The following is a 17,714-nucleotide window of genomic DNA, read 5'->3' on the forward strand; positions in this document are numbered from 1 at the left end:
GCTTTTTATGTATGCTTTGACAAAAACAATACCAAGCCGTGCACAAGGGCAACCTTTGACCCAGGCGACTGGGTGATCTTGCCCTCTGAGGCTGACGTGAGTAAGGTTTTTAACCTTTTCACGTGTGAGTTCCAAATTATGTCTTAACGGTCGCCCCAGCGTGAGTTTTGATTGTTACTCAACAGGATAGTTAATCCGTGCTGCCCTCCAACCAAGGCACGCTGCCTGTTCACCTATAGATACAGTGGGGCAAAAAAATATTTAGTCAGCCACCAATTGTGCAAGTTCTCCCACTTAAAAAGATGAGAGGCCTGTAATTTCATAGGTACACTTCAACTATGACAGACAAAATGAGAAAAAAAATCAAGAAAATCACATTGTAGGATTTTTAATGAATTTATTTGCAAATTATGGTGGAAAATTCAGTATTCAGTTGGTAGTTACAGTCTTGTCTCATCTCTTTAACTCTCGCACTGACTCATGAGCGGTTAAGGTTGAAAGCCATGGGTCTCCTGAAACACAACCCAACCAAGCTGCACAGCTTTTTGACACAATGCCCACTTAACCCGGAAGCCAACCCCACCAATGTGTCGGAGGAAACACCGTACACCTGGTGACTGTGTCAGCAATTACTGCGCCCAGCTCACCACAGGAGTGGTGTGCGAGATGGGACAAGAGCATCCCTGCCGGCCAAACCCTCCCCTAACCCAGATCATGCTGGGCCAATTGTGCACCGGCCCATGGGTCTCTCGGTCTCGGTCGGCTGCAACAAAGCCTGGACTCGAACCCAGAATCTCTGATGGCACAGCGATTCAGTGCCTTAGACCACTGTGCCACTCGGGAGGCCCCTACTACACATATCTAACCCTATCATTCCAGTATCCCTGCACATTGTAAATATGGTTTTGAGACTGACCCTGGAACTGACCGTGTAATTGAGCTTACTTTCTCGTGTTCTTATTTCAATTACTCATATGTTTTTGCTCTACTGTACATTTTTTAATTATATACTACTACTGATATTACTTACGGCATTGTTGGGAAAGAGCAAGCAAGAAAGGCATAATGTACCTGGCGAGTGCTTGTCCCCCTGGCCAGTATATTACCCAGAATGGGTCAGAGAAGGGCCACAGTTCTGGTCTTGCACGCCAAAACCAATAGTTTGGTGGGAAAACTCTCAAATGGATTTCTGGAGTAATTTTTTTTACTATCTAAGGTTTTTGTAATAAAGTTATTTATATCATTTTCCGAGGCAAAGCCTTGAAGGTATCTATTTGTACTGTACTAGTGCTAAGTGCTTTGACAATTTTTATATAACCCTTTTTACATAGAATGTAAACTTTATCCTAACCAAGAACAGCACAAGCGCGTTGTTCCCATACTGAAACAAAAGATGACAGGACCAAATGTACAACGGTTTTAAGATGCCCCCGTACTACAGCAAACAATACTTTGGGTTCCGCTCCACTTTTAGCAAACACAGCGCTGTTTTCTATTTAGTTCTGCATTCTTTTGTGCGGGTCAAATTTTAGAATGCGTACTGTGCGTTGGACCCTTAAGGAGGATCACATCGACTCTAAGCTTCTCCTGGATGGGGCCAAAGTACTCAATTGTCATTCTTGAGTAAACTATGAAGTTAAAATAAATGCTATTCTTAAGGTTTCTTATATTTAGCAAAGCAGACTGCACAATTTGTGTTTTTATTTTATTTATGGTCAGACTGGCACACTCCAACACTCAGACATAATTTAAGTAGTACTTTTAAGTACTGTTACTTACAGTGCCTTGCAAAAGTATTCATCCCCCTTGGCGATTTCCAGAAAATGGAAAAGTGGTGCGTGCATATGTATTCCCCACCTTTGCTATGAAGCCCCTAAATAAGATCTGGTGCAACCAATTACCTCCAGAAGTCACATAATTAGTTAGATTACACACAGGTGGACTTTATTTAAGTGTCACATGATCTCAGTATATATACACCTGTTCTGAAAGACCTCAAAGTCTACAACACCACCAAGCAAGCAGCACCATTAAGACCAAGGAGCTCTCCAAACAGGTCAGGGACAAAGTTGTGGAGAACTACAGATCAGGGTTGGGTTATTAAAAATATCAGAAACTTTGAACAAAAACCCATTGCTCCAAAAAAATGGTGTTTGGTGTTTGCCAAAGGGCATGTGGGAGACTCCCCAAACATATGGAAGAAGGTACTCTGGTCAGATGAGACTAAAATTGAGCTTTTGGCTATCAAGGAAAACACTATGTCTGGCGCAAACCAAACACATCTCATCAACCCGAGAACACCATCCCCACAGTGAAGCATCATGCTGTGGGGATGTTTTTCATCGTCAGGGACTGGGAAACTGGTCAGAATTGAAGGAATGATGGATGGTGCTAAATACAGGGAAATTCTTGAGGGAAACCTGTTTCAGTCTTCCAGAGATTTGAGACTGGAACGGATGTTCACCTTCCAGCAGGACAATGACCCTAAGCATACTGCTAAAGCAACACTTGAGTGGTTTAATGGGAAACATTTCAATGTCTTAGAATGGCCTAGGGGGGGGGGATAGTTATGCATGCTCAAGTATTAGTATTTTTTTTGTCTTATTTCTTGTTTGTTTCTTCAAAGTGGTAGGCATATTGTATAAATCAAATGATACAAACCTCCCAAAAATTAATTTTAATTATAGGTTGCAGTGCAACAAAATAGGAAAAATGCCAAGGGGGGTGCATTCTTTTGCAAGCCACTGTAAGTATGTACACCACTGTCACCTTCCCAGTGCACGCTCAGTGCCATTTTTGACACATTTCATAACTTTTGATTGATTGGACAAAATATGTTTATTTAAACATTTGGTCATTTGGGGTCCCTTGTTTAAGCAAGTAGGTACGTGGCATGCTATACTGTGTTTTAGCAGGCAATCACTATTGTTCAGAAAGAAATTAGATAAGCAGACTTGAACTGAAATAAACCGAGGAAGTGCACAGCTGTAGCCTATTGTAAGTTGTAGTGGTGATGTAGGAGCAGCTCAAGACAAACCAGTGTCAGTGAACATAAAAGGTGTGGTCTCCTTTCAGTTTTAAAGGTAATTGAAGTCTCTGCACCAACAACAACAGTCTCTCAAGGTATGTTTAATTTCAAACTTACAATAGATTTTAGGTTGAACAGAGAACAGTAACTGCTTATGATGGATGTGATCTTTTCTGTAGCTAAACTGTTATACTAACTGTCCTTAAAAGTTCAAATTAACTGTATACTTAATGGCAAACCTGTATGGGTATCCTAAAGCCTGCTTCCTGTTGTTTGTGAGCAATGCATTTTGTTCAAATCATTCCTCATAAATCCATGAGCAAGGCCTCCAAATCTCCAAGTCTCGTAGTGATTTTGGGAAATAGCATTTCAGCAATTTCGTAGTGTGGTGCAAAAAAAAGACTTGGAAGACATTCCAGTCTCATTATGCACAGGAAAACCAATTCAACTCGCTCTTAGTTCTCACAGACATTATATAAAGACCCAGGATGGGTGGGGTGTTTCACATGCCATTCGTATGAGTCAACCACTTCTGCTTATCCCTCGTTAGCAGTCCCATAGGCAAACAGACAAATCATGCCAAGGACACACGATTGAGAGCATAGCAAGAGAACAGAGCAATCTTACAGAAATTAAGAGGAAAAGGATGATCGGTCCCTTCTTCAGGCCATATAAGATACCAAATTAAATGTTCCTCTTCCACAGTTGCTTTCTCTGCGTTACCACTCATCCCTCTATCCCATACATTTTTTCCCATAGGGATTTTACCCTATGACAAACAATGTCAGTATACAACAAGTTATTACTCACACGTTAATCATAACTTTTCACACACACAGCTAGAACAGGGTTTTAGAAATATGTTTAGATATAGGACCAACACAGGATTCACGCTTCCCACAGAAGCCTTTTTCCGATATGGCCGCCAAACAACTCTGTTCTCATCTGACCATACCAGCATGAAATATTATTGTAGTATGCCCAGTAATATCTTAAAATGTACATAATGATGTAGAATATATAACCAAATGAGTCCAGTGTACCAGGTACATAAAGATGTTAAATTATTCACAGAAATGTGGTAAGAATGTGTCCTGTCAGAATAAAGCTGTCAAAATCTGTGTTTTCTGAGTATGCTTTGATACTTTTTTTGCTATATTTAATCTTCAATCATTTAAAATGTATTTATACATGTAAATAGTAATGGATGTGTGCTGATTAAAATGATAGAACATGTTTTCCTATTAACTGTTTTAATTTTGAGGACTATAAACCTTCCATTACAATGTTATCAAATCCAATGTTGGACCTGTTATCAGGTTTTAGGTATGACCCAGATGCAGACAGTGTCAAAGAAACAGGGGCAGGCAAATGACAGGTCAAAGGCAGGCAGAGGTCAGTAAATCCAGAGAGGGTGTAAAAGGTCCAGAATGGCAGGCAGTCTCAGGGTCAGGGCAGGCAGGGGTCAATAATCCAGTGAGGTGGGGCAAGGTATAGAACGGCAGGCAGGCTCAGGGTCAGAGCAGGCAAAACGGTCAAAACCGGGAAGGACTAGAAAACAGGAGCAAGAACAGACAGGAGCAGCGGAACAAAAGCTGGTAAGATTCACGAAAAAGAAAACGAACTGGTAACAGGCAAACAGAGAACACAGGTATAAATGCACAGGGGATAATGGGGAAGATGGGCAACACCTGGAGGTGGGTGGAGACAAACACAGGTGAAACAGAACAGGGTGTGACACCTGTTGAGACCACTTATATTAATCTATATTTTTGGCATTCTAGTAACAGACCAATCTGCCATGGCCCCATAGTAAGAATACACCTTCATTTAGAACAGCTATGTGTAATGGTTTGCTGCTCTCATCATCAAGATATTAGGTTAAAATGTATAGGTATTCCTATGGAATGCTGCAAGTTTTTAATCCTATGTTTTATGAAATGTGAATAGGATAATGGAATAACGTTGTATAGGTTTACAAGATAACTTTGTATATAATTTTACTCATTTTATATCCATGAATACTCACATCTGCATAACCATTTTTACATGTTTAAAGATAAAATATTGCAATTATTGATCATGTCATTTTCAGAAATCAGTGATTCAGACAACTTTTTGGGCACATTCTTACCAAAATTCTGTGAATTATTTAAAATATTTATATACACGCCTCCCTCCGTATTTATCTGGACAGTGAAGCTAAAATTTTAATTTGGCTCTATACTTCAGCATTTTGGATTAGAGATCAAATCAAATCAAATTTTATTTGTCACATACACATGGTTAACATGTTAACGTCCGCAAACTTGATGATTGAGTTGGAGGCGTGTAAACAAAGTGGCATAGTTAAAGTGGCTAGTGATACAGTCGTGGGTGAACAGGGAGTACAGGAGAGGGCATTATATTAGGTAGCATTGAACGCACCCTTTCCATTATTAAAGTGGGGCCCCAGTGTTGAGGATCAGCGGGGTGGAGATGTTGCTTTTTTCAGCCTACACCTGTACTCACCACCTGGGGCGATGATCTTTATGCCCGTCAGGAAGTCCAGTACCCAGTTGCACAGGGCGGGGCGGTGATCGAGACCCAGGGTCTCGAGCTTGATGACCCACTGCTGTTTCCTGAGCTTGGAGGGTACTATGGTGTTAAATGCCGAGCTGTAGTCGATGAACAGCATTCTCACATAGGTATTCCTCTTGTCCAGATGGGTTAGGGCAGTGTGCAGTGTGGTTGAGATTGCGTTGTCTGTGGACCTATTTGGGCGGTAAGCAAATTGGAGTGGGTCTAGGGTGTCAGGTAGGGTGGAGGAGATATGGTCCTTGACTAGTCTCTCAAAGCACTTCATGATGACGGAAGTGAGTGCTACGGGGCGGTAGTCGTTTAGCTCAGTTACCTTAGCTTTCTTGGGAACAGGAACAATGATGGCCCTCTTGAAGCATGTGGGAACAGCAGACTGAGATAGGGAATGATAGCCATGTTGGAAACCTGTAAGTAAGCCTCTATAGATGAATGTCCAAATGTTCCTAGGCCGTCATTGAAATAAGAATTTGTTCTTAACTGGCTTGCCTAGTTAAATAAAGGTAAAAAAACAACAACAAGTTTTTACTAGCTGTACTACTTAATTTGGAATCTGAGCAACTATTGTTTCTCATTTCTCGTTGACCTTGACCAGCGTCTGATGATAAAGGAGACTATGTGTCTGTTTGCATTTTCGTTCCTTTGTGGTTTATACCTTTCTCCATTTTTGTTTGACACTACAAGCACTCAAGTTTCACTCATACAAACTCATACACACTACAAAACACAGCATAGTTTACATCCTACACCAGGAAAACAATCCATGGTCTCACTGCATTTTGCATGATGGTGTGTTTTCCTGGTGGACCTTTAGTTATCTGTGTTATTGATGTGTTATGTTCCTAAGTCCCTGTATGACTTGCCATCTCATTGACTTTGTTGTGTTTCCCATTGACAGTAAAGAAGCCGAGAATTTTAGATCAAGACATCAGAGAGATCAAGCCAGAGGAGCTGATCTACGACCTGCCCAAAAGAGCCCTTCATCAAAAGTGACAATTCAGAGATATTCAAAGGAGAGTGCAACAAATTCACAGTGGCCATCAAAAGATACACCTACTCAAGGAGCACAAGCCTGAGGTATGTAGCATAGCATACAAGATGTCTCAGAGAGTTATTGTAATATCAGCTTCAGTGCTAAACATCTATTTGTTTAATAGGTTATGTTTGTCCCACACAGTCAGGTTAGAAGCGTCTTGAAAAAGGAAGTGGACACTATGAAACGCTTAGAGTCACCAAACATCCTGCAAATGTTTGGGATCTGTGTCCAGGAAGTGAGCGGTGAGTGAGCTTCTTTTTGCAGTATGTGACATACTGTAGTTGCTGAACAAATAGGGGACTGGATACAATCAGAATCATCTTTATTCATCATGTACACCCGGAAATTGATTTTGTGAAATGGTGCTGCCACAGTAAACCAAATAAACAAGCAGAATATAGATGAAGAATTTACATGGATCCACATACAGTCTGTACACTATGAACAGCAAAAAAAAGAAACAAATAATTGTGCATGGTATGGATGTATAAACAAATGTACAGTCCATTATGTGTAATGGGGTGGAACTACATATGCAGTCAGTCAGTGGCAGAGGGAAAATTGGCAACCCTATATGTGCAAGAATGTGCATAGCGAAGTACAGTTACTGTATAATGAGCAAAGTAATCAGGACATAATATCAAATCTGTCACGCCCTGGTCGATATATATTGTGTTTGTCTTTATTTATTTGGCCAGGCCAGGGTGTGACATGGGTTTTTGGTTTTTGTGGTGTGTTTTGTCTTGGGGATGTATAGCATAGTCTATGGCTGCCTGAGGCGGTTCTCAATCAGAGTCAGGTGATTATCGTTGTCTCTGATTGGGAACCATATTTAGGTAGCCTGGGTTTCACTGTGTGTTTGTGGGTGATTGTTCCTGTCTCTGTGTTTTGCACCAGATAGGGCTGTTTTCGGATTTCGTATGTTTGTTATTTTGTTAGTTTCATCGTGTATAGTTTCCTTATTAAATAAAATGAATCACAACCACGCTGTATTTTGGTCCGCTCCTCCTTCCCACAACGAAAGTCGTGACAAAATCAAAACTTTATTTGTCACCTGTGCCGAATACAACCTTAATGTCACGACTTCTTCCGAAGTCGTTGCCTCTCCTTGTTCGGGCGGTGCTCGACGTTCGACGTCACCGGTCTTCTAGCCATCATTGATCCTTTTTTCATTTTCCATTGGTTTTGTCTTGTCTTCCCACACACCTGTTTTCAATCCCATTCATTACCTGTTGTGTATTTAACCCTCTGTTTCCCTTCATGTCTTTGTCAGAGATTGTTTTATTGTCAGTATAGTGTGATTGTTGTATAGGTGCGCGTCGGGTCCTCGTACCCATGTTTGGTTTGTTTGTACATTTATTGTTATGGAGCATACTCTTGGAACTTTATTAAAAGACTCCATTTTACACTCAGTTTGACTCTCCTGCGCCTGACTTCCCTGCCACCTATTACACCTATGCATGACACTTACCATGATATGCTTACTTACATGGCCCTTAACCAACAGTGCAGTTCAAGAAAGAGTTAAGAAAATAAACTAAAGTAAAAAACAAATTAAATAGTAACACAATAAAATAACAATAAAAAGGCTATATACAGGGGTACCGGTACCGAGTCAATGCAATGGGGTACAGGTTCATTCGAGGTCATTTGTACATGTAGGTAGTGGTGAAGTGACTATGAATAGATAATAAACAGCGAGCAGCAGCAGTGTAAAAAACAATGTAAATAATCTGGTGGCCATTTGATTAATTGTTCAGCAGATTTATGGCTTGGGGGTAGAAGCTGTTAAGGAGCCTTTTGCCTTTTGGTCCTAGACTTGGTGCTCCGGCACAGCTTGCCGTGCGATAGCAGAGAGAAGAGTCTATGACTTGGGTGACTGCAGTCTGACAATTTTTTTGGGCTTTCCTCTGACACTGCTTAGTATATAGGTCTTAGATAGCAGGAAGCTTGGCCCCAGTGATGTACTGGGCCGTACGCAGTACCCTCTGAAGTGCCTTACGGTCAGATGCCGAGCAGGTACCCTACCAGGCGGTGATGCAACCGGTCAGGACACTCTCGATGGTGCAGCTGTATAACTTTTTGAGGATCTGGGGACCCATGCAAAATCTTTTTAGTCTCCTGAGGGGGAAAAGGTGTTGTGCCCTCTTCAAGACTGTCTTGGTGTGTTTGGACCATGATAGATCATTGGTAATGTGGATATCAAGGAACTTCAAATGCTCAACCCGCTCCACTACAGCCCCGTCGATGTTAATGGGGACCTGTTCAGCCCACAATTTCCTGTAGTCCACAATCTGCCCATGACGCTTTGTTTGTTTGATGGTTTGTCTGAGGGCATAGCGGGATTTCTTATAAGCGTCCAGATTAGTGTTCCGCTCCTTGAAAGCGGCAGCTCAATCCTTTAGCTCGATGCAGATGTTGCCTGTAATCCATGGCTTCTGGTTTGGATATGTACGTACGGTCACTGTAGGGACGACGTAGTCAATGCACTTATTTATGAAGCCAAGGACTGAGATGGTATACTCCTCAATGCCATGGATGAATCCCGGGAACATATTGGATGAATTCAGGAACATATTCCTGTCTGTGCCAGTCTGTGCTAGCAAAACAGCCTTATAGCGTAGCATCTGCGTCATCTGACCACTTCCGTATTGAGCGAGTCACTGGTACATCCTGCTTTAGTTTTTTTCTTGTAAGCAGGAATCAGGAGGATAGAAATATGGTCAGATTTGCCAAATGGAGGGCGGAGGAGAGCTTATGCATCTCTATGTGTCGAGTAAAGGTGGTCTAGAGTTTCTTTCCTCTGGTTGCACATGTGACATGCTGGTAGAAATGAGGTAGCATTAATGTCCCCGGCCACTATGAGCGCCGCTTCTGGATGAGCATTTTCTTGTTTGCTTATGGTCTACAGCTGGTTGAGTGCAGTCTTAGTGCCAGCATCTGTTTGGGGTGGTAAATAGACGGCTTTGAATAATAAAGATGAGAACTCTCTTGGTAGATAGTGTTGTCCACAGCTTATCATAAGTTACTCTACCTCAGGCAAGCAATACCTCGAGACTTCTTTAATATTAGACATCGCGCACCAGTTATTATTGACAAATAGACACACACCCCTACCCCTCGTCTTACCAAACGTAGCTTCTCTGGCCTGCCGGTGCATGGAAAATCCCACCAGCTATATATTATCCATGTCGTCGTTCAGCCACGACTCGGTGAAACATAAGTTATTACAGTTTTTAATGTCCCGTTTGTAGTATAATCTTGATAGTAGGTCATCCATTTTATTTTCCAATGATGCCACGTTGAACAATAGAACGGATGGCAGTGGGAGTTTTCTCACTCGCCTATGAGTTCTCAGAAGGCAGCCCGATCTCCGCCCTCTTTTTATCCGTCTTTTCTTCAAATAAATGACGGGGATTTGGGCCCATTCCCAAGAAGGCAGTATATCCTTCGGGTTGGACTAGTTAAAGAAAAAATATTCTTCCAGTTCGAGGTAGGTAATCGCTGTTCTGATGTCCAGAAGTTATTTTTGGTCATGAAAGACGGTAGCAGCAACATTATGTACAAAATAAGTACAAAAAAACGAACAAAATAGCAGTTTGTTGGGAGCATGTAAAACGTCAGCCATCCCCTCCAGCGCCATTCACCAAACCAAAATGTGAATTCAGAATATGATGTCAAAATGTGATGATGATGTGCCCTTGTTGCATTTAATAATCATCTTCTCTACCGTGGTTGTCCCGCAGGACCCAATCCAAACTACCTCATTGTCATGGAGTTTTGTGAGAAGGGCAGTCTGAGAGAGGTGCTGGATTCCGAAAGGAAGCTGCCCTGGGACAGAAAGGCTCGCTTGAGTCTGGATGCAGCACAGGGAATCTACAGGTAGCAGGTTGATGTTTATTGTCATGATTCTGGATGCAGCACAGGGAATCTACAGGTAGCAGGTTGATGTTTATTGTCATGATTCTGGATGCAGCACAGGGAATCTACAGGTAGCAGGTTGATGTTTATTGTCATGATTCTGGATGCAGCACAGGGAATCTACAGGTAGCAGGTTGATGTTTATTGTCATGAGTCTGGATGCAGCACAGGGACTCTACAGGTAGCAGGTTGATGTTTATTGTCATGAGTCTAGTCGCAGCACAGGGCCTCTACAGGTAGCAGGTTGATGTTTATTGTCATGATTCTGGATGCAGCACAGGGAATCTACAGGTAGCAGGTTGATGTTTATTGTCATGATTCTGGATGCAGCACAGGGAATCTACAGGTAGCAGGTTGATGTTTATTGTCATGAGTCTGGATGCAGCACAGGGAATCTACAGGTAGCAGGTTGATGTTTATTGTCATGATTCTGGATGCAGCACAGGGAATCTACAGGTAGCAGGTTGATGTTTATTGTCATGAGTCTGGATGCAGCACAGGGACTCTACAGGTAGCAGGTTGATGTTTATTGTCATGAGTCTAGTCGCAGCACAGGGCCTCTACAGGTAACAGGTTGATGTTTATTGTCTTCTGTCTGGATGCAGCACAGGGCCTCTACAGGTAGCAGGTTGATGTTTATTGTCATGAGTCTGGACGCAGCACAGGGCCTCTACAGGTAGCAGGTTGATGTTTATTGTCATGAGTCTGGATGCAAGCACAGGGCCTCTACAGGTAACAGGTTAATGTTTATTGTTATGAGTCTGGATGCAGCACAGGGCATCTACAGGTAGCAGGTTGATGTTTATTGTCATGAGTCTGGATGCAGCACAGGGCCTCTACGGGTATACCATATACCATAGAAATGAATATCTTTACCCTGTACCCTACACAAGTAGACAGGTCACAACACCTATTACACATGACACAAAGAGTAGTAGTGGTGGAAAGCAACGCCAATAGCTGGCTAATAAAGTCGCACCTCTAATAGCCCTGCCACGGCCAAGTGTCACGGGTAACACGGCAGGTACAATTTGGCCATATTCGAAAGAGGAATGTTAAATTCCTGTTCATGTGTCTACAATCCACCTACTAAAACCTCTGTCCACCATTATTAGTATGTGCTGCTTCTTCTTCACTAAAATAATAGGTACTCTGGATATGTGCCCTGTACCTCTCTCACCAAAGTTCACAGCACTAGAAAGTGTACCATAATCACATTGAGCTACTCTATCAAGACTAACTAATATCTCTATCACTATAGATTGCACCAGTCGGAGGAGAAGTTTAAAGTGCATGGATGCATCAACAGCAGCAGCTTCCTGGTAGATACCGGGCACAGAGTGAAGGTATGAGGTTCAATGCAGTCCTCTACACAGCCATATGTGTCAGGCCCAGAAGGTAAGGCCACTGCTAAATAGAGGCAGAGGTTGTTTTGAAAATGTGTAGTTGATGTTTCATGTTTACAGTGTTACAGTACTCTATCGCAATGTAATTGTTTTGGGGTCTGCTGTGTGTGGTCAGCTGGCAGATTTTGAGCTGGCCCAAACAGAGACGTCGCTGAAGAGGACTAAGGACAGGAAGAGGAGCTCCTTATGCTACAGCTCCCCTCAGCAGCTTGAGAGTGTCAACCATCCCTACAACAAAGCGTGTGAGATGTACAGGTCTGCTTCCAATCAGACTTACAACACACTCTCCACTTTTGTAAATGAATGAATGTCAAAATCACAGAAATTATTTTGTATGTTCAAATGTTCTTTTCTGTAAATGAATGAATGTCAAAATCACAGAAATTATTTTGTATGTTCAAATGTTCTCTGTTGGTGTAATGCAGGCACTAAATATACTCTGAGTTCACTCTGTTTGAATTGTTGTGTTCGTTGCAGTTTTGGCATTGTCCTTTGGGAGATTGCAACCTGCAAGATTCCCTTCAAAGTTGTGTCAACTCCATTAATTTAAAGGCTGTGTGTAACAAATACTATCAGCAATAAAAGTGATACTGTATATCTGAAAATAGCATGGTTGGGTTTTCTCTCTCTCTATAAGCATGCAGTAGTTGCTCTGCCATATTTAGAAATGTATCATTCAATGTCTGTTCTCTTGTCCTTCTGATCAGACTGCTCACACAAAGAAGTGTATCAGAGGGTGTGTACAGAAAAATATACTGAACCCATTCTTGAAGACTGCCCTCAACCGTTGGGAGAACTGATCAAGGACTGTCGCTCCTATGACAGCTTCTACAGGCCGACAGCGGGAGGTAATGCAACATAACTAAATGGCATATGATGAATGTGCAGGAACATACAATTCTATATGGATTCCTATTTGTCCTCTCAGTTATTGTTTCCTAATCAAGTTGCTCTGTTCCACAGTGTTGGTTGACAAACTGTGCAATGTGGTGGAGCAGTTAGAGGAGGACTAACAAACACAGAGGTTCATTTCCATCTCCAAAGTTCTCAGAAACATGGCCGGAGAAGAGAAAAACCATGAACTGCTATCATCCCCACTCCTCGGGTCAAAGGAAGACCAACCAATCCCTTGCCAAAACCTTTGTTTCTGGCAAACCTTTGGCCAATTTGTCGCAAATTTGCAGCAAACTCATATTTTCAAAGGGAAATTTTTTGGGGCAAACTGTTGCTGTACATTTGCGGCAAAGCGTGAACTTCTGGCAAATAATCTTGGGAAACTTGTGGTGAACATTCTATTGTTTGGGGCAAATATGCTGCAAACTCAATATGAATATGCGAAATTGGATCAGGTTTTTGGTTGCTGTGTGTTGACACTGAAATGTTGTATCTACATAAAACAAGTCACATAACTTAAAATGAAGTTACTTCACAGAGAAAAACAACATACTAAATAAATGTAGTAAATATGCTAAACATGTATTCAGTGTCTTAAACAGATACAAATAAATCCAACTTTAAATCATTAGCATGGTAATGACGAAAAGAGCAAAGACTGGACATTTCTCAAATAAATGCCTTCAATGAATTACATACCTTTACATCTGTACCTCTGTACCTCCCCCTTGGGGTGTGTGGGTGTGGAGTGTCTTTGAAGACCCCGTTTTACACTTGTTTCACCTTTACCCTTTAGAAAGAGTTCTCAGCTGTCCATATTTAATGGTTAACAGGTAGGCTAATCTAGGGGGTCCCTTACACACAAGGGAACTATTATGTACACAAGTAGAACCCCAAGTGTCTTTGAACCAACTGTTTAAAACCTGTTTCACCTTACCCCTTTTAAAAATGGGGGGGGGGGGGGGGTTATATTAGATTATATTTAATGAGAAATACAATCTAATTAACAAATGTTTGCATAACCAAAGACATGACTCTGGCTCCAACATTGTATTTAGCTAGCTATAAGACTTTCATATTGGCAGTAAGGTCAGTGAGAATAACAATAGACAATAGTTATTGTTGGTAGTTTAGGGATACATATAGTGAGGGATCATGAATGTTAAAGATTTGTTCACAGTGGGAATTTTGAAAGTGGGGGATTCAAATTTTTAAAGTAATAGTGGTAAGAAAGAACATAGTTTCAGATTCAGGTCGAGGGGGTTAATAACTTTTTGTGGATACCACTATTCACACTATGTGGATTATAAACATGTACAGACATAGAGAACTATCACATCAAGAAGGTGTAACAGTGATGAATGGCTATTCAATGTACAACAGTCGTCATCTGTAGCAAGCAATACGTATTAAATATGTTTACATACATCCATGACTGAATGGTTTCATCAACTCCTTTAAAGGTTTTGTAAGTAAATTGTAGCAGTCTGAATTAACCTAGAGTCACCAAAACATCAATGCTTAGAGAAGCTTGGAGATTATTCCACAAGTAAGGTGCAAAGAGCTGATTTACTGAACTCTGTACAGACCAAAGGAATTTCCAGAGCTAGCAATCCCTGAGATGGTGTATGATAACTCCGACTCGTACTTCTAATGGTTATTGTAGAGAGGAGTTAGCTACAGAGGGAGTTTACAGTTTACAGCATGTCAAAGGCAAAGAGAGCAATTCATTGACCTACGTAACTAACTCATCAATACGTTTTTTTTTAAAGACAGCTGAATGTCTATACAAATACACCATACTAGGTACACACACTTCAATCATTAGAATCATGTTTGTGCACTCTAGAAAACAACTTATACTTAGTTTGACACGTATTCAATAATAATCTAAGGTCAATAAAGGTGTCCTGCAAAATAATGAAAGCATACTGTAGTTCAGATAGATCATGATCAGCAGGGTGGGCGATAGAGTACACAGCTGTATCGTCTGCATAAAGGTGCAGGTCAGACTTGATTATTATTATATTTATATTTTTTGGACAAAACAATATTTCTAATGTATACAATATAGTTTTTTTATTTGACATTCTATCATATAGCATAATACCTAGGTACTAAACAATGTATATGCAACACTTGAACAGCAATTTCCCCCTTGGGTTATGATGTATATCAGGGGTGTCAAAGTCAAATGGACGGAGGGCCAAATAAAAAATTTAGCTACAAGCCGAGGGCCGGACTGTTCGAATGTTCATTGAAAATTTTTTAAATGACGCATATAGTCTAGTGAACCTAATTGAACCTACTGAAAACCTAACAAATATATTCCAATATGATCAGATAAATAAAGCAATATTTTCTTATGGCTCTGTCAGTAATCTTTAATTTTCAACAGACACAAAAGACAAATTTCCTTTATATAAAAATCCCCATAACATGAACATTAAATGAAAGAAACCGGTATTCAAGGCACCATCAGTAGCCTATATTTTCTATTTTAGCAAAAGTGGGCTAAATTTACTTCAAAGAAAAAAACAATAATAGCAATTTTCTATCATCCACTCAACTGAAATATTTTTAAAATATAATTGGATTGAAATACAATAAAATAAAGTGCAAAAATCTATTAATCAAAAACAACACTTTGTTTAAGGAGAAGTAACATGCAGTGAAAACAAATATTAAACTTTAACTTTTAAACTTGAACTGAGTAAAAACTCTAAATATGTGATTGCACAGTAATGTTCACTTGTTTGAGGTTGAGGGTGATACTTGGTGGTGTCCCATCTTTTCCACAAGTTCATCAATGTTCGGGGTAAGGCTCTGAGCTGAGGAAATCCTCAGAATTGAGTGGAGGTGTTCAGCAGTAAGTCGACTTCTGTGTGATGTTTTGTTCAGGTTCATCAAAGAAAAAGTTGTTCACACAGGTATGTGCTGCCAAACATAGACAACGTTTGAGCAGCCTGGATGCGCAGCTGGGGCATTGTGTCGGGGAGGAAACGGGCGAACTCCGCAGCACCCACTGCCGCATATTTTGCCCTCAGTGCATCATTGCATTGGAGGTCAATCAACTCCATTTGGAGGTTTGGTGGTGAGCTTTCCACGTCAACAGCAAATGGGTTACCGAGCAGTTCCAACCTGCTTTTTTGTGCTTCAAAGTCAGCAAATCGGCGTCGAAAGTCAGCGGCAAGCATACCTATTTTATCAGCCAACTGTGCGCCCGGGAACGCACTGGTAGAGAGCTTCTCTTTCATGGTCTGGCAGCTGGGAAAGTGGCTCAAATTTTCTTTCCGCATCTGCGTCTCCCACAGAGTCAGTTTGGTTTTAAATGCCTTCACTGTACTGTACAGATCAGAGATGACATGATCCCGACCCTGCAGCTGCAAGTTCATTGCATTCAGATGACTCGTAATGTCACACAGAAAAGCCATTTCACACAGAAACATTTCGTCTCGGAGTTGTGTTGTGTCTTTCCCTTTGCTGTCCAAGAACAGACAAATCTCCTCACGAAGCTCGAAACATCTTTGAAGCACCTTTCCCTGGCTTAGCCATCGCACCTCTGTGTGATAAGGCAAATCACCATGCTCCGTTTCTAACTCCGTCAGAAATGCCTTGAACTGGCGCTGATTCAAACCTTTGGCTCTGATAAAGTTAACTGTGCGCGTGATGATGCTCATTACATGCTCCATTTTCAAGGCTTTACCGCACAACGCTTCCTGGTGTATGATACAATGATAAGCTGTCAGCTCACCTGTCGCGTTTTCCTCTTGCATCTTTTCCCGTATCTTCGCCACCAGTCCGCTCCTGTGTCCACACATCGCAGGTGCTCCGTCGGTTGTCAAACCCACGAGTTTTTCCCAAGGCAGCTCCATCTCATTTACACATCTTGACACCTCTTCATACAAATCATGCCCCGTAGTTGTGCCATGCATAGGACGTAAAGCCAAAAACTCCTCTGTCACGCTTAGGCTGGAGTCCACTCCGCGGATGAAAATTGACAACTGGGCAATGTCAGAAATGTCGGTGCTCTCATCCACAGCCAAGGAATATGCAATGAAATCTTTTCCCTTTTTCACAAGCTGCTCTTTTAGATTGATGGACAACTGGTCTACTCTCTCGGCAATGGTGTTTCTGCTCAGACTCACATTTAAAAAGAGTTGCCTTTTTTCTGGGCAAACTTCGTCACAAACTTTAATCATGCAGTTTTTGATGAAATCCCCTCCGTAAATGGCCGGGCTGATTTAGCGATCTCTTCTGCCAAAATAAAACTGGCCTTGACAGCAGCCTGGCCTTGTGATTTGGCTTTTTTGAACAGAGCCTGTCGAGATTTGAGGCCTCGTTTTAATTCCTCTGCCTTTTGTAGCCTTTGTTCCATGTCCATATTCTTGTTTTTGTCTGCGTGTTTCGTTTCATAATGTCGTCTCAGATTATACTCTTTCAGTACCGCCACACTTTCTCCACACAGAAGACACACAGGTTTTCCAGCTACCTCCGTGAACATATACTCCGACTCCCACCTTGTTTGAAACCCCGGTTCTCAGTGTCCACCTTCCGTTTTGCCATTTTTGATGGGTATCTGAAAGTTAATTTTACTGTGATGCTGACGACTGCTGTGCCAATAAATATTGAAATGAAGCAGCCTACTGCTCGGTGCGTCACCGTTGCATTGTGGGAAATGTAGTATTGGTGCGTGTAAAAGATCTGCGGGCTGCCGGCTTGCTGCGGTCTGCGGGCCGGTTCTAATAATAAATCAAGATCATCCCAGGGGCCGTAAAAAACCTTCTCGCGGGCCGCGGGCCTTGACTCTGACATATGTGATGTATATGATACAGTGGTTTAAGATACGTTG

The 17,714-nt window shown here is 41.6% G+C and overlaps 1 protein-coding gene across 1 annotated transcript; it reads left to right on the forward strand.

Annotated features, from left to right (window-relative positions):
• The first annotated feature begins 4,699 nt into the window (after nt 1–4,699).
• LOC135508846 (mixed lineage kinase domain-like protein) lies at nt 4,700–13,782 on the forward strand. Its single transcript, XM_064929052.1, is given in 10 exon segments — nt 4,700–4,745; nt 6,504–6,559; nt 6,561–6,682; nt 6,783–6,883; nt 10,388–10,523; nt 11,824–11,908; nt 12,084–12,223; nt 12,446–12,493; nt 12,674–12,816; nt 12,932–13,782. Coding segments are annotated over 10 exon segments (927 nt in total). The 3' UTR covers nt 12,982–13,782.
• The last annotated feature ends 3,932 nt before the right edge of the window (nt 13,783–17,714 follow it).

The sequence above is a fragment of the Oncorhynchus masou genome, chromosome 22, assembly GCF_036934945.1.
Source record: "Oncorhynchus masou masou isolate Uvic2021 chromosome 22, UVic_Omas_1.1, whole genome shotgun sequence".
Lineage (NCBI taxonomy): Eukaryota > Metazoa > Chordata > Actinopteri > Salmoniformes > Salmonidae > Oncorhynchus > Oncorhynchus masou.